General features: G+C 42.5%; 1 protein-coding gene across 2 annotated transcripts; it reads right to left on the bottom strand.

Annotated features, from left to right (window-relative positions):
* Nucleotides 1–449: 449 nt before the first annotated feature.
* fam189a2 (family with sequence similarity 189 member A2) lies at nucleotides 450–19720 on the bottom strand. Of its 2 annotated transcripts, XM_076731912.1 has the most exons (11): nucleotides 18868–19720; nucleotides 14843–14899; nucleotides 11238–11348; nucleotides 7032–7151; nucleotides 5717–5824; nucleotides 4743–4876; nucleotides 4444–4579; nucleotides 3738–3807; nucleotides 2943–3131; nucleotides 2411–2751; nucleotides 450–1272 (listed from the first exon to the last, which is right to left on the bottom strand). In XM_076731912.1, exons 1-11 carry the CDS (start codon nucleotides 19144–19146, stop codon nucleotides 928–930), a joined length of 1890 nt encoding a protein of 629 aa, XP_076588027.1. In that variant the 5' UTR covers nucleotides 19147–19720; the 3' UTR covers nucleotides 450–927. The 2 variants fall into 2 exon arrangements, with proteins under 2 accessions (XP_076588027.1, XP_076588028.1); XM_076731913.1 differs by lacking the exon at nucleotides 11238–11348.
* Between the last annotated feature and the right edge of the window lie 3014 nt (nucleotides 19721–22734).

Genomic DNA, 22734 nt, shown 5'->3' with positions numbered 1-22734 from the left:
TATTAGCTGTGCCGCATCATCCACTTTTTTATATATATGCTCTGCAAGAGCGCAAATGGCTCCACAAAGGATGTATGACCTGCAGGCATCAGGCTCTTCCTTAACCGTCCTGTCAGTAACCAAGCTGTTACTCACTAACTGGAAAGCTAGCTATGCTGGTGGGCTGTGACTGCAAACACTTCGTTAAATGGTCAGTAAGTTTCCTGCAAAGAACTGTGTCATTTGTACAAACTCACTTCCATTCTAATGGAGCTGCACAGGTCCGGTAAACATGAAAAAGCTTTCAATTTGTCTACAGTCAAGCACACAAGACAACATATAGGAAAATAAGGTTTCTGATAATAAATGAATAATGGATATATTTACCTTTCTTTCCATCCATATTTTTCCTATAATTAGTACCAAATTTCCTTCCAAGAAACTTATGAAGAAATTATGGACCCATAAAATAAAGTATTATTGTTTTATTAGTATCTGAAAATGTTGATGCCAATGCACATGACCATTAAATACAAGAAGAAGTGCTTTCATGTATAGCTGTATTGAGTTGATTGGAACAAATGAAAACTCATTACATTGTAAAAATCTCAATCAATACTTAGAAAGCATACAAAACATCGGCTGCTGGGTATTGTGTTTAAATACAAGGTTCACGAGTTCACAAATTGTGACAAAAACAGTATTAGAGGAACAAAAATCTTTTTGAAAAACTGCACTCATACACTGTCATAAACACACATTGCCCACCCACCCGCCCGCGCGCGCGCACACACACACACACACACACACACACACACACACACACACACACACACACACACACACAGATATTCATCAGTGGTTGGATTATAATAGCTTTCTCTCAAAGTTTAGCAACAGACAGGGCAGCATCCAGCTGTGTTGCCAAGATGTTTTACTGGGTTTCCCTCAAAGCACCGTCTCCCTAAAGACTCCGATCAGACTGTGAGGCCGTTCAGGATGATCCACGCGGGACCCTGTCCTTGACCCTGTCCTTGACCCTGCCCTTGAACCTGCTCTGGAGCCGGCCGTCGACCCCACTTTTCTACCATTTCCTCGATGTTCCACAGCCTCCAGTGCAGCACAGGTGAAGGAGCTGAGATCCCCACAGCTCTGCAGGTGCAGCAGACCAGGCCTTCTCCTGGGGGGACGAGGGAAAGTCTGAGAGGAACTGCTTGCTGGCTGCTGCTGCTGCTGCTGCTGCTGCTGAGGAGGTCTAGGCTGACCGGGGCCCATGTCTGAGTCGGTGAACACCTGAAAGCAAACAGGAGACTGATGTTCATGACACTGTAAAATACAGATGGAGCACAGAACAAAAACATCAGTCATTAATTTGGACTGATTGAATATCTTGGACGTAACATACACTCAGCTGACAGTTTATTAGGTCCACCCATGATAAAATGACTCAATGATCATTTTGAGGATGTAGCTCGTTCTGCTGTTTAACCGTTAATTGTATGTTACACTGGCAATGTTTCTCTTATTTTGTCCACCTCATTTATATCAGAGGTTGTGGTCAGGGCATCAGTTTTACATTCAGTTTGAAACTATTTTTGAACTTCTAAAAAAAAAAAAAAAAAACAAGACTACAAGATTCAGCCTCAGTGTGAATTCTAAGAAATAATACTCATTCTTAGTCAATATGCTGCAGTTTGTCCATATTTGATAATGGCGACGTGAAAAGAAGTCCACCTCTCAAGAACACCAGAAAGGAGATTCATCACCTAAATATCATGTTGTGATGTTGACTGGGAAAATACAACAGGGTTTGACATAGATCAGTTCTATTATTATGTATTCTTGTATATTCTCAGCACATTGTAGGATTCTGGAGTATTTCATATATTTCATAACTGGTTTGGTGTCTCTGTGACTAAATAATGATTACGATCGTCTTAACATGTGAGTGTGGTTCTGTGAGTAATCCTTTGTGTGAAGCTGTCTTTCTTAGCTAATCACTTTTTCAACATATAGCTGTATTTCTGTGCACAGGACCTCTGTTGTCTGTCTGTCTGTCTGTCTGTCTGTCTGTCTGTCCGTCCTGGGAGAGGGATCCCTCCTCTGTTACTCTTCCTGAGGTTCCTTCCTCTTCCCCGTTAAAGCCATAAACCCGAGTTTATAGAGCTCACTAGAGCACCAAATGTTCTTCCTGTTTGAGTAACATTTGATAAAACCTACCAGATGTTTTTGAGTTACTGAACCTAAAACACACACACACACACACACACACACACACACACACACACACACACACACACACACACTGCATTTATGTAACAGGATGTACTAACACACTGTTTGTTTTGGTCTTTTCAATATTACTATTACCAAGCGTTTTTTGTTCTTTGTGGTTTTGAATGATAAATGTTCTGCACGTATGAACTCCGACCTGTTCTATGAAACTGGCACAGCGTACAGCCTCCTCCATGTGCTCCTGATCAGACTGCAGGACATTTCGTATGCTGTCCACCAGCTCCTGGACCTCGGGGGTCAGGCCCTGGGCTGCCGGCTGTTCCAGGATTCTCCTGACCAGCTGCTGTGTGTGTCGGTAGCTCTGGTAGTCCACCATGGAGGAGGGCCGGGGCCGGCGGGGCGTCCTACTGTCGTTGTTGCCCCGTCGCAGTGTGACATGGCCTTGGGCGTGGGCGGCCAGTGTGGGCTGCGATGTCTGGGTGGAAGAATCTGTGGTCTGAGGAGAGGGAGCGAGGGGAGCATCGCTGCTGCTCTGCACTACAGCAGACATCAGAGGGAAAGAAGAAGGTTCAGGTTCTCACATTATTAACCACACACAGTAAACACATCGTTATTTGCTGATAAATCTGCAGCTGCACCAGATGTGTCAAGCTGTGCCATTACGCACAACCATCCACTCACTGTGTTTCTACAGATTCTACAGTTCCACATGAGCAAAAGCAGCCGACCTTTAGCAGCGAGGTCCATCAGCACTGGGTCACTGTTGGAACGGTGTATCCTTGGTTTCCTCCAGGGAATCGTTGCTGGAGCGTGCTGCTGCTGCTGAGGAGGAGGAGGAGGAGGAAGAGAAGTAGGAAGCTGGAGCTTGGCTGGTGGAAGGACGTCCGGTGACGCCGATACTATTTCGGCACTTGTGTCTAAGACCAAACATAGACAGATGGACATAAGTTCTATTAGAATTGCTGCCATTCAGCTAAAATCAAATAACACAGACTGACCCAGGATGGGAGCATGCTCCAGTCCAAATGTTTTAGTCTGAGTCATGCAATCAAAATGACAGAAATCTACTAATCACTTCGTAAACAACATGTTTATCATTGGTGGTCCCAGATTTTAGACAAGGGACACACATGAAGAAACCAACAGTACAGCTGTGCTGCACTTCCACACAGAGAAGAAAGAGTGTTTGAGATAGAATGGGATGGATGGACGTACAGTACACACAGCTGTCGCTGGCTTGGAAGCATAAAAACTGAAAAGATAAACCAGCAAAACATGTCTTAACACAGCTTGTCTAGTACAAGTGAAACTGTTTTATTGTATGATACAATGATAATTACTGAAGAGCCAATCAGAGCAGCACAAAGACTCACAGCACCGTTGTCTCTGAGTTTTTTATTTTGAGACCAGTCAGATACACAGGCAGGTACATTCTGTCTGGGGTGCACTGGGGGTGTGGGAGGAATGTGGGGGGGTGCCGCCCACCCCACCACCTGCCTGCCTGGTGTGTGGACATGTCCTACCTATTGCAGAGGCTCCTGGTGGAGAGGTAGTCTGGTTCATAGCCATGTCTGTCAGAGCAATCTCTGTCTCCTGAAACAAACAGAGACCATCACACCTCCATTAAATGAAGGATGCATAACAAGTTTAATCTAATTTAATCTTATCAATTAAATCTGAATTTACATCTTCACACCCAGAATTCAGAAACATGACAAGTTGCCAGTCACCAAATTTGCTCACCTTTTAGTCAAAGAGCAGTTAAACTCATGTTTCTAACAGTTTGATGTAACGCATCACAGTGACCACTCAGCCACCTTACACTCATCATGTTTGCTTGTTCTCAGATGCTGCAGCTTCCTTAAAGAGATTCTGTGGCTTTGACAACATTTTTCAAATAAAAACATCAAACATCGTAAATGTGAGGATTTGCTGTTTTTCTTTGTCATTTATGATAGTAAATCAAGATTCTTTGGGTTTTCGACTGTTGGCTGGAAAAAAGAAGGACTGTGAAGGCGTCACTTTGGGCTCTGGGAAACTGTGACGAGCATTTTTGTGGAAATAACCACAGATTAATCAATCAAAGCAATTGTTAGTTGCATTCCTAATTATGTGTCTATGTTAAAAAAAATGACGGTCAGTACATGTTTATTGGATTTGTTCAAAATCTCAGATATTTACGTCACCATGAGCTGGGCTTTAGTGTAGGGATGGTAATGTGCTCTGTACCTGTGTGACTGCATTGGTGGCGCTTCCAGCAACAGCCTCATATGGAGGTGGGGGGTCTAACGGACAGAAGACCTCCACTCCTTTGATCCGAGCCCCGTAGATATGAGGGAGGGGAATCACGCTGTCACCAAGCATCCTGAAACACGCAAGTCAAACAGCAAAGCAGTGAGTGAGCTATCGTGTTCAACCAAGTTAGTGTGACACATCAACGCTGAAAACGAGGCTGGAGTGTTTTACACAACAACACTGTTGACTGTGTGTGTGTGTGTGTGTGTGTGTGTGTGTGTGTGTGTGTGTACCGGCGAGCCAGGCGAGGTGTGTATGAGTAGAAGGTGGAGAAGTAGGAAGGGGGAGGGGCTGGGGCCACAAACTCATCTGGGTCCTGGACCTGAGCAGGCTCCTCTCTTTCTTCCACCGTGGCTCTGGGCTCGTCCTATCACAGAGCAGGGACACGTGACATCACACATCATGCTACTGTATCAGGCGCACTTCTTCGAGCAAGCAGTGTGATGCTCTGGTCACATGGCAAGTGGACAAATTACAGCAGGATGTACATAAAGCTGCCACAGAGGGTCTAATAACATCTGGATGGCCTTAGCTGAGGTTCAAGGCTGATTATGTTTCTAAGGCACAGACAAGACAAATTCCATGACAGGCTGGCTACTCCATCTACTGGTGAAGATCATGTGAAATGATCAGTCCTCGACTGCTGTTTGCAGTGTCAAAAATCAATTCTGAAGCTTCACATGATAAAGCTGGCTGATGTGGCCTGTCATGTACATGACGTGTTATTAAACGACTTGTTCAGCACTGTGGAAAATGTGCTTATTAGCTTGCAAACAAATAAAGGGGGTCAGTGTAGGCCCACACTTCAGAGTTTCTGTTGCTGAATCTGACTGTTCATTGGTGACATATGCTGCTTTCTGTTAGGATTATTTCTTTCTTTCTGGCCAATTAATGCTTTTTGTTGTGGTCGCTGGCTGCCCAGATCCCAACTCCATGTGGGTTTAATTTGTGCGATGGAGCAATGTGAATTTTCCACAGTTTTCTAGTTCCCGCCACTCTCATGTTTTAGTCATTTGTCTCTTTGTATTTTAGAGAGTCCAGGAATACATATTTCAGCCTGTGACACTCAGACTACACAGTTACTCTGGATAAACACATCATCATCTCAAATGTTAACTCTGATTTGGACATGTGCAAGCAGCAGCCCACAGCAGATAATAGCCAACATGAACCTTGTGCAGCAGACCTGACTGTGGTGGGCTCATACCATGCAGGGTGTTCTTGTGGTGAAGATCTGCAGGTATCTCAGGGCAGCTGCCATGAGGCACACAGCTGTGGTCAGAGCGTTCAGAGCACACAGTGCAAACAGCACTTTCTGGGAGAGAAAAAGACACAATCACATCAGCTAAAACAGGACAAGTTATGTGCTCAGAGTCTGTGAATAAACCATTCCACTGAATCACCCTCCAAACAGTAAGTGTTTAAATCTGCTTAAAAAAACAACATGAAATGTGGTTAAAGCAGGAACATCAGTAGATCTGCGTTGATCTATAATCTGGGTGATTATTACAGTATCTGCCGCACACAGCCGCTTTATACCGTATGAAAAGCTTCTCCTTCAGTTCACTGAATCCCTGCAGTCACCTGAAGGCAGCAGGACACATATGCTGATACATCTGCAGCCTCTGGTTGGAGAGTTGCCCCAACAGAACGTAGTGACATCACACACAGCTGTCCACTGTGTTCACCTTGACTACATCAGACCGCTCAGTTATAACTCCATACTCTGTGTTTATGTGGGAAACATCAGCGTTTTGCACACCTACGATGGCTCCTAACAAAGTATGTGATTATAATATGTGTATATGTGTACTATTAAACTGTGCTTTCCTTTTCTGAACAATAGTTTTACTGGGCCTTTTCAATGACATTCAGTCTCGGTAGCAAATACAGTATACAATCAAATGAACAGGCAAACAGAGAAAAACAATAATTTAAGAGGTGAATATACAAATGTTGCACTAATTACAATGTACAGAAACCTTGAAGATCACATGGGCCTCTAAACTTTATAATCTTATTCCAGTTGCGACACCCATGCCCAAGTCATTTAGCATTTAGCTTCAAAAACTTGATGACACTCTGCCACATATTTTCCTCCCACAGCAACACATGATGATGAGTCCCTTCATACTTAGCTAGGTCATATTTATTTTAACCTATAGCTACTGCTCTCTTATGTTCTAAGAGACACAAGTCTATTAGCGCACGATCACTCTTCTTTTGTTCTGGTTAATCATGTCAAGACCCTCCTTCCAAAATCTTTTCCCCTCATTACGCTCTCATGTATTCTTCTGCATTCTTACATTTGAAGCATGTGTCTCGTGCACTGGGATTAAAGTGATCTCATTTCGTGTTCATGTTATACGTGCTCTTAAAATCCACTCGCGTTGTAGCAACTTAAGCTGTGAGGTCACTGTTTGCGTGTGAGCCTTCCGGCATCTTAGTAAATCCAGCCATCTGTGAATCACCACTCAGGGTGTACCCACTGGTCAGCTCACAGCGCATACTCAGCAGTGTACCTTGAGCAGGATCCTCATGGTGTTGCAGGAGTGAGCAGGGTGGAGCACCAGCAGCTTCTCCTCGGGACATTTGGAGGTGGGGGAGAGGGAGCAGCAGTAACACACATCTCCAGCCTCACTCTGAAACAACACACACAAACACACAAAGGGGGTTTATTTCGATAGGAGTTGAAACAATTTGTGACGCTCTTCAACAGGAGCAGCTTAAAAATAATAAAAAGTACACTATGCAGCTCAATCAACCATCCAGCTACACACAACACATCGTGATCTATGTGGGGACTGTGACAAGAATACACTATGAAACTTGCTGCGGATGTTCTTGGTCCCCAGAGGCTTATTATTCTCAGCTCATTCCAAGATGGCGCCACACAGCAGCTCTCGCTCACCGTTGAGCTTCCTCCTCTTGTTTTTTAGTGCAAGTACTTTTTTCTTTATCTTGTCTTGCCCGTGAGCTGAGGTGGAAGAGACAGGGAAACTGTACCAGGGCTGAGCACCCGGCTGGGAGGAGATGCTGCAAACTAGTCCTCACCTCCATCATCATGGCAAATGTGAGATCTCTCCCCAGTAAGATGGATGAGTTAGCAGCACTGCCTTGGCGCCAGGGGAAATACTGGGAGTGTAGCATTATGGTGATCACACAGACATGACTGAACACACTAACTCTGGCCACAAACACTGTGATGGACTGCTTCCAGGTGATGTGGGTGGACAGGACAAAGGTGAGCGGTGGGAGGAAGGGAGGAGGGCTGGCCATAGTTTTTAATGATAGATGGTGGAAATCTGAGCACATCATGATTAAACAACAACTCTGCAGTAAGGACATTGAGCTGTCAGCTGTCAGCATGAGGCCATACCACCTACTGAGGAAATTCTTGCAGGTTATTGCCACAGCGGTGTATACTCCCACCTCTGCAGACACTGACACGGCCTCTAATGTCATCCACTGAGTTCCAAGCAGGCTGGAGCCATAACACCTGCATGTCCTCTTTCTTATGTCTGGTGACTTCAATCATCTCTGTCCTCCACTCTGCCCACATTCACTCAATATGTTACATGCTACACCAGAAACAATAGAATAATGGATGTATTTCATGCCCAAACCAAGGAGGCATATAACTCATCACCTCTCCCTCTACTGGGACAGTCTGATCACAACCTGCTGCACCTCCTACCTGTGTACAAACCTCTACAGGCAGCCAGCTGCCACTTGCACAGTGAGAAGATGAATAAAGGAGGATGTCATACCCATCAGGATTGGACTACGCTTTTCCAACAACAAACCCTGGATTATTCCTGACATAAAGGCTGCCCTCAAGAAAAATAAAGAAGGGTCATGAAATAGAGAGGAGCTGAAGAAGGTGCAGAGGGAGCTGAGGAGGAGAATCAAGGAGGGGAAAAAGCAGCTACAGGGGGAAGATAGAGGATCAGATGGAGCAGAACAACATTAACAGCAAGATCAGTGGGGTCACACTGATTTTATAAGAATTCCATCATTTTTAGGGACATTACATAGACTTACATTCATTTCCTGGAGACTTACTCTAAGCAAGCAAGCAAGCAAGTAGCTTACTTCCTGCAAAGCACAAAAGAATTTTGAAAGAAGCAACAACAACTGATAATATCAGTGTGCTGCTGATATTAGCAGCACCCCCCCCCCCCCCCTTACCCACGGATTCGTGGATTGGTGCCAGTAGAACCACGTCCAGATCAATGCAGGATAAACCAAAGAGCTGGCAGACTTTTATTCCTAATTTCTCCAGTTTTATATATATTTGTTGTGTATTTGATGATGTGTTAGGAAGAAACTTCCCTATTTTCATATCTGCTTGCATTTCAATTTGATCAAACACTGTGGGATGCTGATGCAAACTCAACACTTCTGTAGTCTTAAATTCAGTATAATGTACATTTCACCACTCTGCTGCTCTCACGTTTCCTTTTTAACAAAGATTTTTTATTTTTTTTTTTATTTTTTTTTTTTGTACTTCAGGCCCAGAATGCTATTCAAAACAAAGTTAGGGTGTCGCCCTTCTTGGACCAGTTGTGAGGATTGGAATCTATTTCACATGAAATGAAGGCTGGATTTTACATTTTCATGATAGAGTGCTAAGCTACAAGAGACATAACTGAATGACTTGTAAAACAATGGGAAGATGATCTTCATAATGTTAATGATGAAGAAAAACTCTGGGATCCCTGTTACAATGTTCTATTTCGACGAGCTCCATTATAGGACATTATATAGATTCACAGAGGACAACAAATCACTGACAGTCCACCCAGACCAGTCTTTGGACTACAGAAATCTAAGCTGCTGGACTTTTCTTAGCAAGAAAATGCTCCTGGATCCATTAAAAACCTGTCGTATAACACAAAGCAGAGCAGTACATTGCAATGTTGGCGAAAAAGAAAACCTTTCTTACAAACTGGAAAAAGCAGCTGTGGTGGAGGGTGTTCTTTGATGGACTGGTTCCTGGATGGGCAGTCTGGAACACTTCTGCTAACCAATTTCCAGGGGAAAGCCTTTTTAAGACGCCACACTGAAGGACTAGGCATCATTGCTACATTTCTCTCTGTGTATGGACACAACATACTCGTCAGGCTAGCTGTTTTCACCTGCTTCACATGAGAGGGATGTCCAGCTGAACAGCTCACACTTTGGAAAGATCCAGATGAGAGAAGCCAAACTGGATTCAGATTTGATAATGTTTTTTGAAACCTCAGCATTATGCACAAAGTAAGTATACAGGCTAATCTGTATTTCTACTCCAATAATAAGAACAATAACAATGTGCCTCCAAAGTTATTTCTGCACCAAGCAATGAGTCACTCAAGTATTATTTACAGATGAAAATATCTGTTTACACATGACGTCAAATGAGGCTACATTTGGAGTACTGCACTTGATCTGCATCAGCATGAAAACAGGGTCACTCACACACACACACACACACACACACACACACAGCAAACATACACACTGACCTCTATTTATAGAGCAGAGTGCAAAACACTGCATAACTCCATCTATTCTTATACATTCAACGCCCTAACAGATAGGACAGATGGACATAAATCCAGGTGAAAAACAGGGCGAGAGGAAAGAGACAGAGGAGAGGAAACCTGGCAGAGAGAGGAAGGAAAGGCAACACAACAGCAGGAAAGGTCAGAAGGTCACACAGAGGAGCTCTGGCCTGAACAAGACTCATCACATTTCCTGCAGCCTGACTGACAAGAAATCATTTTACCCTGCCAAGAGTGCGGTGCTGTGGAGCTGTACAGCACCTCCACTGACTCCAGTGAGTCCTGCAAACACATTCATACACACACCCAGTGTCGTGTGTGTCCAAAACACCAATAAACAATAACAACTACATGTCTAAAATGAACATATGAATAAATACCAGACAAAGTATAACCAATAAATGTTGAAATAACTAAATGTTTTAAACGGATCATTATTAGAATTAAGCTGTGAGTACTGAGCAGGCCTGATGGGCTGTCTCATGACCTGGAACTGTTACTCGTTTCCATGGTGTTTCTATTCAATGCATGTTTCTTTTCATTCCTGTAAATCCTATTGGTGCAATGTTTATGCCTGGTCTTCAGAGAGTTTTCCCTGAGAGTAAATCCAGCAGAATACGCAATCATCCTCTGTTAACACAACTCCTCCTCTATTTGCGCAATTCTCCCTTGAATGCATACACAGCTGCAAAAGTCTTAGTAACTCTGGCCCTCAGTCTTTATCTGTGAATCAAGACACGCCCTCAATAAACAACTTGGAAAAGAAGCAGCAGTTAAATAACATTTCATGGCGTTTTTTTACAGATCTAGTGGACACACACACACACACACACACACACACACACACACACACACACACACACACACACACAAAACCAATCTGACCTATTTCCTTCAGCAAACAGTTTCCAAAGATAGCATCATTAGCTTCAGCTGAAATCTACTTTCCTTGCTGAGTCCTTGGCAATATATGATCTTGAATTTTGCACGGTTTACTTATGTTATATCCTTGTTTAGTAAATTTAGTTAACATCAAATTAGTAAGCGTGATGCTCACAAGATGTCATTTCCTATTGACTTTTCACAGGAGGAACAGAGAGACCATGAAGGAGAAAAATACAGAAAATCTACAAACCATGAGACCAAAACCAGACAGACACAAACAGGTAACAGCCTCACCAGTTGGCAGCTGGTCATACTGGAAACCAGCTGGGCTCCCTGGCAGCACAGGATGAATCCAGCCAGATTAAGGAGCACACACACCACAGACAGCAGGACAAACACATTGACCTGGAGATGGAGGGATGGGGAGAGGGGGTGGGTGACAGAAGGAAGGGAAGATGGATTATTGTGGTTTGAACACTTGTGTCTAACCATGTGGACGTATTCTGTGAAAAAATGTTTCAAAACCAAGGTGTAATCAAATGGTGTTACAGTAAGTGAATGACATGAGGCACAGGCCAAACACAGAGATGAGATGACACACAGCAGATTAGAATAAAGCCCACCTGAAATCACAGAAGTCTTCCTTTTCTGGAGTAAAAGCAATTTTCTAACTTATTGTTAGTATGTTTTCAGTAGTGAAAGGAGAAAAAAAATGTCTTTGAAGACACATCAGGAATGTTCCGTCAGTCTCGAAGCCTTTGAGTGCCAACAGGAGCATGAAGACAAGATGTAAAAGATCCACTGGAAACTGTTTCTGGCAAGCCAAGGACAGTGACGCTGAGGGATAAGTCAGCATCCAAACTGTCAAATGTTCAGCGTTTCCAGGTAGGTTTGAAATCAGTTTAGTGTGCTACAGCTGACAAGCTAATCAGCTTTCAAGCCTTCAAACTTGTTGCTTGTCTTTGAGTCTATCCACATGAAGCCAGTTACATTACATACTGAATGCATTATCTGTCATTACCTGAGTCCAGACCTGTGAACTGCACTGCACCCACTGCACCGAGATCAGCTGACTGATTCTTCAGATGGAAACAGAGTGTAACAAGCTGACAGTGTGATACCAGACAACTGTTGTCATTAACCTGGTTTTCTGTTGATTTCAGACGACGTACCAATTCTAAAATAATGATTTCATCACCGCAGAACAGCATCTTAGAAATACTTCAGTTATCTCACAGCAGAACTTGATGATGAATTTAGCTGCATTAAAACACAGTGACACAGAGAGGACACTGGACAGAGGCTGACGAGAGGAAGCAGTGGTGTGTGTAACTGCCCGCCACAGACGGCTGTGTGGCAGCAGTTAAGAAGACTTCCTGTTGTCTCTAACTTTCTCTGTGATGACACATTTTAAACGTCCATACAGCTGATCATACAGCACAGCTGTTGTCATTGACCTATATTTATGCTGATTTAGTCAGACTACCTAGCAACTATAAAAATGACCTTACCAGCCAGCTGTCTGTCTCAGTCTGTACCAGATGTTGAGACATTAGCTAGGAAGCTAATGTGGATTGTTGTTCAAAGTCCATGACTCTTGTGTTGTTTGTCGTCTGTCTGTTAGTCAGTAGGCCTTTAAATATACAGCGTACACCAAGTTTGAACTTGTGTTGTTGGGGAATCTGAACTTGTGAAGCTCAAGAGTTCAAACACAGAGGAAGAGGAGGACGCTGTAGCTTAGCGTTACTGGGACAACAGCATTCTTGCTGACATCAGCACCTCAGCCCGGCACAGCTGATTACACTTAAAAATAACTGCCTACACCTGCTGTCTGACAACATCATCTCAACTCAAAAGGTACACCTACTCGCTTTTCAGACCTTAGAGCACCCGACTGCATGTTGAAGTCTTTCTATCAAAGCTCATCCGTTGTGCTTCAGTCACACTTTTTCGTTTTTCTGCAGTCAGCTATCTGAGAGTAGATTTGGGCAATACATGCCAGCTGGAGAACCCCTGTTTTGGTTTGGTATCAAGTCCAAAACACTGCTTTAGGACTGATAGTCAAGACAGATAATCATTTCACATGATCCACTGAGTTCTCCACACTGTGGTGAGTCAGCTACTTTACTGTGGTTTCTTAAAAAGACGGAATGGATCCAGAGTAGCTCACTGCTGTTCTGATATTCTGGGACCATAGCAGAAGACATTTCCAGTACAGTCCCCTGTGACACTGCTGTGAAAGTGTGGGATTCCATATAATCAATAACCTAATCAATCTCTCACACCTCCAGCTTTGTCTTGGGCATCATACGCCAAGCATGGTCCAGCAGGCACTGTCTGGTAGCCGTACACTCTCTGAGTGCTCTAAATCTTTCATTACATCCTGACTTAAATAGAAATGCCAGGGGATCCACAAAGGTAACAGTTCAGATTGAATTTCTTCAGCACTGTTAATACAACATGCTCGTGCTTCCATGATTTTCCTCTACGCACTGTTGACTTGATGGAATAATTTTCAAAAATTCAACTTTTACAAAATACTAAGATACTTCCAAAAACACCAGAGCAGAAACTCAAGGCATCAGTCAGTGTGCTTCAACAGAAGGGTTTGTCAGATGGTCTGAAGTCCCGACGCCCACACCTTTCTGACACTTGAACTGGGGGACTTTCTATGACAATTTCTGCAAACTTCTGAAACTGACCATACAATCCCGCCCACCTCATGGTGTCATTGGCCAGGTGTGTGGAGGTGACGAAATACAGTGAGTGAGTTTCATGTGTACAACTGAGTGCAACATCATGAATGCCTTTGAGGAGAAACTGTCTGCAAGGGCACTCGGTTACCCTCATCTGTAAGATTATTGCACGTCCCCCCTCTATAACAACAGGTCAAGACAAATTCAAATGTGTGGGTGATTGGACCAGCCAAAAACCGTTTGCCCTCAGATGTGGTCGGATGACATGTTGTATGATAAAGTCTTTTCAGTCATAAATGGCAGAGTCTGCCATTACCACACTGGCCTTCACACACAACGTATTGACAGGAAACAATGCAGCATGTAATGCAGTGTCACAGTTTGTAATTTGATCGGGTTGATATCAGCCTCACTGTTGACTGTTCACTCTCCTGTGGCATTATCATATCAAGATTTAGTTACTGCTAATGCAAACACATTTTCTATAACTGGTCCTTCACATTCAATGACTTCAATTAGCGAACAACAGGGTGGCAGTCACAGGAAACACAGTGTAAATTCCTCAATTTTTTGATAGCAGATCATTTTAAAATATTGCAGGGAGAAATGATAGAGTGAGGAGCAGCCACAGCGAGTTGTTAGATTATGGGCTGCAGGCTGCACACCTCCACCTTCTGACTGCATGTCTTTTTTTGTTCGTTTGTTTCACATCTTCATCTCCTGGTATCACAGACTCTACATATTTGTTAATTAGCTTTTTCCTTTCTGAGTACGTTTGTCTTAGCACAGTCTATGTTGTAACCCTTGACACCATTTACTTCCTCTTCTGGCTGGTCAGTTAGTGAGGTATTTCGAAGGAAACCCTATTTCAATACACTTCTCCTTATCCTTTATCTAGGTCTGATTTGTCCAATCATGTGCCACAGAGAGCAGATATTCATTTCAACTGAGGTACAACAGTCCCTCAGCAGGTGATTGCATTGATAACTTCTTCTCTTTTACCTGAGGGAGTGCTGATCAGAGGATGTAGTCCTCTAGACAGTTGGGCTCTCCATTGAACATGGTTGGACACCCCTGATTAGGTGCTAATTTAAATCTACCTTTTCCTTTTTACTATTGGAATTTCAGTTAAATGTAACACCACATTGTAATCAATGTTATCAATCACTGTTTCGTAGAAGGAACCAAAACCGTGTCCCTTACCAGTAGTAGCATGGGCCTTCTCCATGTTGTAAGGCCTACGATGCCTGACAGAATGACCTGGAAACACGTGGAGAAAAATAATGTTAATGTTCATGTGCACTATCAAAAAGAGACACCACAGAAGTATACAGAGGCACATATCTAACAAACACACAAAACTCCAGGTGAAAGTCAGATTTTAAAAGTAGCATTATTAACACAAACATCGCAGTTGAACGACTTCTTGCTTTTTATTACTCTGAAGAAGTCTAGCTTTCATTTAAACACTCATTTGCGTTTTCACCCATGTCCCTCTTCACTTTAATTTGAGTAAATAAGACATATATGTCGTTTTTGGAACAGTGCTTGAATTGGTACTCACTGGCACAGTGTGCTGAGGATGTTTTACCTCACTTTCTAATAAATGCAGGGGGCAGGGGGGCAGATTCCCATACAGTAGTGGTGAAGCCAGTGTCAAAAGAGTTCGCTCAAGTAGCGTATATACAGTTTGTCTTTTAAGACAAAAATTCACCCTGTGTTCCACAAAGTTTCCACCTGCAGTTCCACAGTTTCATTGTTGTAGGTTTGGACCAAACAACGGCAGAAAACCTGCAGTGGTGTGCACAAATTTGTGCAAATCAAAATGCCTTTTACAATGGATAGAGTAAGAAGCTGACTTGACCTGTAAGTTATAAAGTTAAGCATGAAGCATTAAAATTTAAAGCAAGATGACTTTTATATTTGTACAGTTCCAAATTAATATAAAAAAGGACGTTTGTCCTTGTACTCATTGTACTTTGGAACTCCTTGGACAACTACAACAGCTTACAGATGCTTCCTGTAGCCGGCTCTTTCAATTCTTGCTTTCAGAATTTTTTCCTATTTTTCCTGGGAAAACAACTCAAGTGCAAAAATATTCATCTGCCTTCTTGCCTGAACAGGCTGCTTGAGACCTCTCCCCTGATTTTCAATGCAAGCCTGAGGACAGTGGTGGCCCTTATATTATCTCCATCTGTCTTTCCTGGAGCTTCTTAATGACTGATTTTGAGGTATGTTTGAGCCATTTTCTTGCTGAAATACCAAACCTCTCTTCAACTTCAAAGTCTGGACTGAGCTTAGTCCATTAGCATCTACATTTTTTGATATTTGGTGGACTCTACTATTCCTTCCACCCACTCAATAATTCCTGTGCCCCTAACAGCCATACAAACCCAAAGCAAAAAAAAATGTTTAAGTAATCTTGCTTTACATTTTTCAGATATGTGTGATGTTTAACTTTGTGCCATTTAGACAGAAAATTTGGGTCTGTTCACGTAAGCCTTCATCATAAAAGTTACTTTGATCAGTGCACAACACTGTACACATGGATGAAAGGGATGAAAACACCCATTGATAAGGGTATTCCAGAAAACCCATTTGTCACAAACAAACATCTGCGTATCTAAATTAGTGCTGAAAGTGTGTCAAATCAATGTGAAAATCATTTAAATCATTTATCAAGAAAAAGTGTTGAACATTTGCTACAAAACAAGCAATATGAAAACATGCCTTGGGCTCTGGGTGATGGGTATTTACCACTATTTTCTGACACTTTGTAGACTGAATGATGAATTGATGATTGAATAAATAACAGAATAAACTTAACATTTTAAACACACATCCAGCAGATACAGAGCAGCATGGGTATTCGCTTAGAGTCGTGTTTGTGTCCACCTAATGGTTGTGAGTCCAGTAGTGACTGCACATTTAGCTCTGGCTTGGTCTCCAACTCGTGAGAAACATGTCTGGCTCCTTAGCTGCTAAATGCTCTACTATGTTTACCAGCTAATCAAATGTACCGCTACAGAGACTGGAGAGCTGGAGTGGACAGTAAAAGGCTTTGTCCTTTAACAGCTTTAAGTTGATGGAGGTATACAGTATAATACTGTAAGGAGTTAAGGGAATTTAATCTTCTCCAAAGGCTGGAGGAGCAGCAGAAAGAGATGTTGTGTCAGAGGAAGATGGCCATGTAACGGGAGGAATTTCACCAGCAACACTCACTTCAAAGAAGAATTACTCATTTTCCATGGACATTTGATTTGCATTTAATGCCATACTATTCAACTAATGATCAGAAAGTGTTTTGAACTGTGAAGGGTGACAGTTACAAAGCTGTGTGTGATGTTCAGCCGATTAAGGGATTGGGCCAACATTTTGGAAAATTAACATTGTCATTAACTAAGTTTGTCAATGAATATTCTACATTTGAACATAGAACTGAATTGTAAACAATTTGGAATTGTGGAAATTAACATTTGATTGTGGGGAGAAAAAGCAGCACTGCCACAGCAGCTGCACTGAACGCACTGCATGAGGTTCAGGAGTCACAAAACCAGAGTTTTCCCTCTCCAGTAATTAGGTTTTTTTTTTTTTTGTAAATCTGTAATCTCTCAGGTCTTCATGTCAGGTGAAAATAATTCCAGAGTTAGATGTGAAAATGTTCTTGTTTCACACACCGCTCCTCTGATGTCCACCCTCTCTCTTGTTCCTCTCCCAATTTGGTAGATTAAGAGTTTAATTTAATCAAACCAGAGATGGTGGTGATCGTTAGAGCAGTGAAAAGATGAACCAAGAAGGTTTTGTTGAGGTGTATTTTGTTTCTGTGGTGTTTGAACAAAGTGTTTGTGGCTGCCAGCTGCAGTGCTCTCTTACTAAATACTGGAAAACTTCAGAATTTGTTGTCTCCATTAGACACTTGCAGAAAACATGGGAAAAAAGAGTCCATAATCAGAAAAAATGTGACTGGAATTCCTCCCATTTGTGCAGGACATTGAAATCCTCCAGGACACGAGGACCAGAGCCAACTGGAAACTCTGCAAAACTTCACTTTTACTGATTGAAAATAAAATGTAACTCAAGCGGATATGAGCATATAATTCAACTACATGGTGCATGACATTATTTTATTTGTTTAATTTATAATGTGTAGGTATCAAATCATTTAAAGGATGTTTGTGTTGAAATAATATACAAGGAGTAATGTCTCTCATTGTATTTTTTTTTTTTTTCTATCAAAGTCTCAAGTCACAAATCTTCGTAAGTCCTTCTGGTCTCTGAATGATGACAGTGATAATACAATGACATAACATTTGCATCTGAACAAGTCAAGTCCCAAGCTTTGCCAGCAATTTACAGGCCAAGCTGCAAGTCTTAGAAGTCTCCAAAGGCTGACCTCTGAAATGAAACTATGTGAGAACATTTTTCTTCCAAAGCTGTGTCAAGTGTGACAAAGTCAGAGGTCACAGTTGAAGCGGGTCTGTCAAACTGTGGTGAAGGGACAGTTTGTTTAATATGCTATTCTCTCATTCACCTCTTTTCTCTTCAAAAGGAGTTTGGAAAACCTGTTGGTTTGCTTCCAACCTGCCTGACTGTGCTGCCGCCGCCACTTCTCGCCCTGTTGTACTCATTGTTTGTGATGTGTGGCTGTGATCCAAACTCTCATCAGCTGCTTGGGTGAGGACAATGTTATCTAAACCGACAGAACCGAGGAGCTGTGGTGGAAATAAGACCCCAGTAGAAATAAACTGTTGTTTTCCTTTATGCCTGACACAAGCACTGCAGGCTGCACAGTCACCAAAACCCCATCAGGAAGGAATCAACACTTTACAGATAATCACCACCAGAACAGTCTTGTTTTATGGGATTTGGATTCTTTGACAGGGACCTTGCATGGCTCTCACTACATTAACATGGTGCACTTGAACGTACCACTGCAGCTCTGACAGCGACATATATAAGGAAGCCTGACAGAGACAGTATTAATAGCATTAATGGAAACCTGTCAAAGTGGCTACAACTAACATGTTCCTGTGATATGCATCAGTTTTCTGTCGCCATTTCCCTTTTTAAAATGGTAAATTGCGAAATAACAGACGCCTTCGTCCCCCGTGCTGTTCATGCAGCCTGCAGTACTTTACACACTCAGGAAGAGTGTGTGATAATGTTAGAGGCTCAGTGGTCATAAATGCCATGCACACTGATGACACCGAAGCCCGTGGCTTACTTACCGAGGAGCCTGCCCAGAAGGGACATGAGTTTCGGATGGGGGGTGAGCTGCTGAGGGACAGAGCTCCAAAGGACAGCGCCACCATGGAGCCGCCGAGCAGCAGCTGCAACAAGCCCAGCGAGAGCAGCGGCCGCCCGGGCAGCAACAGCCGAGAGCCACCGCCGGCGATCCGGGAAGAGGCGGACAAGCCACGGGGTCGGTTTCGGTAAGACGGCTCTGCGAGCTGCCAAGTCCCGGTAACCGGACAGCAAGACCCCGGCAGCACCACTGGGAGCGACATGTCGACACCAGACGAAAAAGCAAAAATTAGTCGAAGCTGGACTTTCTGCAGAGAAGAGTTGTTTTCACGGGTTAAAGGGTGGATCCTCGCTCGGTTCAGTGGAGCCGCTCGGTACTCCTGCCATGATGGTGTCCAGTTTTAAATAACATGCTCGCTGAGCGGCAGCGCTTGGATTGACTTTCACATTTTTTGGCAGCGGGCAGAGAGACGTGAGGACGGGGGAGGGGCAGGGCAGGCCATGTGTAACATGTAAACAGGCCAGGGTGCCTTCTTCGAATCTTGGAAAATACAAATAAAACGTCTGCTCGGGGCCTCACTCAGTCTCACACACGTACGGAGGACAGTTCCTCTTATTTTTCTACAATTTCAGGGGTGGTTCCTCCGCAGGCCCGCGCGCACACTTGTGAAGGGCGCGGGCTGGAAGAAAAAATGGCCCCCATCAAACCCAGGCTCTGAACTCCTCACAGTTTGTATATAAATGCAGTGTTTGTCATTGGTATAAAATGTGCTGTCAGGACCCAGTCAGGGTGTTTTTAATATTAAAAGTAAATTAAACCAGTGTCAAACCATTAACCTAACCAGAAACAAAAATGAAAGAAAAATTTAGTCTTAAGTACCCAATGACACTGACTAAAGCCCACCTTTGCTCCCTGTTTTTCACAGTTGAGATTTAAACGTAGCCTACAGGGGGGTACAAAAGAGTTGCGTCACCAAAACTCAAGACACAAGACTTGAACTTACTGATCAACCTGACAAACTCTTTCCAACAGGATTTAGCCTAACCTCAAGTAAGAATGTGAATATACCAAAAATATACCAAATGAATTCATTCTGGTGTTTGACCGTTCTGTTTTCTGTATCTCTGAATATGTACCACTGAAAACATGACGTGAACACATCAGTTTGGGAACGCTTTTCAAAAGTAGTGATGCTTTTATTTTTATTTTTAGAAATATTGTTTTGTTACATTTGTTTGCCTCTTTCTGACACACAAAGGAAGGCCTCATCTTCTTGTGGTACTGTGATTGAGCTCCCTTTATGATTTCCACCATATTTCGTGTTGGAGGCTGTTTGAAAATAGCAAAGATATTACTGGAAAAAAAGAGTGAATACTCATTGAATTTACATGGAGATAGCTGAAGACCCACAGGATACTGAAAATGTGCATCTCGTTTAAAGGAAGCCATTTTTTTTTTTTGATAACCTGAGTTGGCCCTGGAAGTAGGAAAGCAGATTGAAAGTTCTACATTGCATTGTAGCTCCACAATGAAGCATTTTGTATACTAGTTGGAAAAAAAACACCATTCCCATTGAAAATGACTGAAAGGTTCCATGAGTCCACCATGCTGATGTACTGCAGCTACCTGTGCATGAATCATGTGTAACCTTCAGACATCGTTCCAGGACTGTACCAGCAGTGATAAATCCTCAGTAATGTATGTTGCTGTTGAACTTCATGTGACAACAGTGTTGGCCTGGCTGTTTCCAGAGAGCCTCATACCAACCATTTACCTGTCACCACTAAATCTCTGCTGACAACATGCCTGCACCTAATCAAACAACACCCTGCTTGTTACATCCTGCGGGCCCCTGCTACTTGAAGCGGCTCATACATGCTTCGCTGTGCATTTGCCTCTCTTTTATATTTCACTTATTGGCTTTCTACACTCAGGTGCCATCATGTGACTAAAGTGTCGGACATGGGTCACATGATGACAAATTTTTACTAGCTGCATAAGCTAGACATTCAACACTTTATAACATGACGATGCCTGAGGCAGTGTGATGGAGGTGTTTCTACTAGCTCCGTGCTGAACTGCAGCAAGTGTCCCAGTGACTAAAGCTGATTTTAGTGACAGATTGACATAAAACAGATGTGTAGGATGTCACTATTGGAAATGATGCATATTTATTGATGAGTGAGAGATGAATGAGATTACACCTTGCTGATTCTTTTTATATGTGCATCTAAAATTCATTTATGTGTATGGACAGATGCCAGTAAAGGGAGGAGATAAATTATGTGTCTTTATAATATGGGTTTACTAAACCTCTAAGTATGTTACCCTCATACTTATAAACTACCAGTGTACATCTTTCAAATGAAATCAATATTTAATAGAATTCCCTATCACACTGTCTCAATGCACACCCTGGCAGACGCGTAAGTTTCTGTAAGAATTACCTTACAATCATGTGTGTACTTTGATCAATAAGACAATTTCATTTGATTGACATGTTCGACATGACCTCAGTTGTTGTACCTTGCTACAGATATAGTCTGTGTGTGCACAATGAGATAAAGCAGTGTCCACATAGATCTTCAGTGCTTAACAAAGGCAATCTGAAAAGTTTAGCATAAATGTATATGCAGTTTTATAATGGGCTGTATAAAGTGCAAAGAGTAGGTGACCTCACTCTCAGCCTGGGCTGCTCCTGATTTAGTATCAATGGAAGTTGAATATATCAGATGAGCTTTAACTATCTGAGCTCGATTTGTAAGAAATGAATGGCACTATAAAATCATATGAGGATTAACCACTAGTTGACTCATGTTCACCAAAAAGCATTTTGGATGAAAAGTGGAAATGACCCTGAGTCCCCCACAGCAATTATATACCTGTACAGAAAACACTGTGGACAATTTAAATTGACATTAAATTGACAGATTAAAAACTCCGTATCTCTTGACAGTGTGACATGCACGTCAGAAAATCTGATTTTGTGTTCAGTGTACTGAATCCAAGTATACAAATGCAGTTTTGATATATATTTAAATAAGATATTACACTTTACATCACTCCTCAATAATGAAGAGGTAGGTTGAGCTACAGTTCAATTGCAGGAGACTTAGAAGGACATACAACAGGAAAGCTGAAGAATTATGATGTGAGTCTTTAGTGATTAGATCCCATAGTGATGTCATTATTTTAAGGGGGTAGTGAAGAGCAATGCCTGAAGGTCTGGACATATATGATGTGGAGCTGACCAGTGATGAGCTCAGTGGAAGGGTCCACAGGCGCTGGCTGTGATGAAAACTGGAGGTGAAGAGGATAGAGGAGGGCTGTGTCAGTATGACACTGAAATGACAGCTGACAGCAGCAGAGGAAGGAAGGTTTGACAGCAATGAGATGATTGGCTCACAGAGGTCATGGCAAAATCGGATTGGTTTCCTTGAAAGAATGTATGTCCTCAGTCAGCTGAGCTGAGAGTGGAATTGGAGGAGAAAGAGAGAGAAAGTAAATAAATAGATGGAACAGAGAAAAAGTAATGAGACTAGAGGGCCTCAGGGTTCTCCACCACCACCACCACCACCCAGGAAAACAGAATTAAGGTTGACATGAGTTCCACACAGAATAAAACAGTACAAAGACGTGGATTGTTACTCTGGATGGGCAAGATATTAAAACATAGTTATAAAAATCAGGTCTGGAGCAATTTATTAATTACAATGTGATAAAAGCATGTACAGTCCCTAAAAAATAAAATAAATATATATATTAACAGCAAATTGTCACAGAGGAAAAGATGAAATTGGTCCAACATATATAAATATTCAATCCTGTTTCCAAAAAAGTTGGGATGCTG

This window comes from Chaetodon auriga, chromosome 5, assembly GCF_051107435.1.
Source record: "Chaetodon auriga isolate fChaAug3 chromosome 5, fChaAug3.hap1, whole genome shotgun sequence".
NCBI classification, from domain to species: domain Eukaryota; kingdom Metazoa; phylum Chordata; class Actinopteri; order Chaetodontiformes; family Chaetodontidae; genus Chaetodon; species Chaetodon auriga.
Note: the sequence above shows the minus strand (reverse complement) of the source record. Positions and strands in the feature narration are given on the sequence as shown.

What these genes read in the sequence shown, in the direction of transcription:
- fam189a2 (XM_076731912.1), bottom strand. Translation starts at nt 19,146, where the DNA reads ATGTCGCTCCCAGTGGTGCTGCCGGGGTCTTGCTGTCCGGTTACCGGG. An exon ending in CCACCAATGCAGTCACACAG is followed by an intron (nt 3,808 to 4,443) that starts GTACAGAGCACA and finishes TGTTTGTTTCAG; the next exon opens with GAGACAGAGATTGCTCTGAC. An exon ending in GTGCCAGTTTCATAGAACAG is followed by an intron (nt 1,273 to 2,410) that starts GTCGGAGTTCAT and finishes GTTTGCTTTCAG; the next exon opens with GTGTTCACCGACTCAGACAT.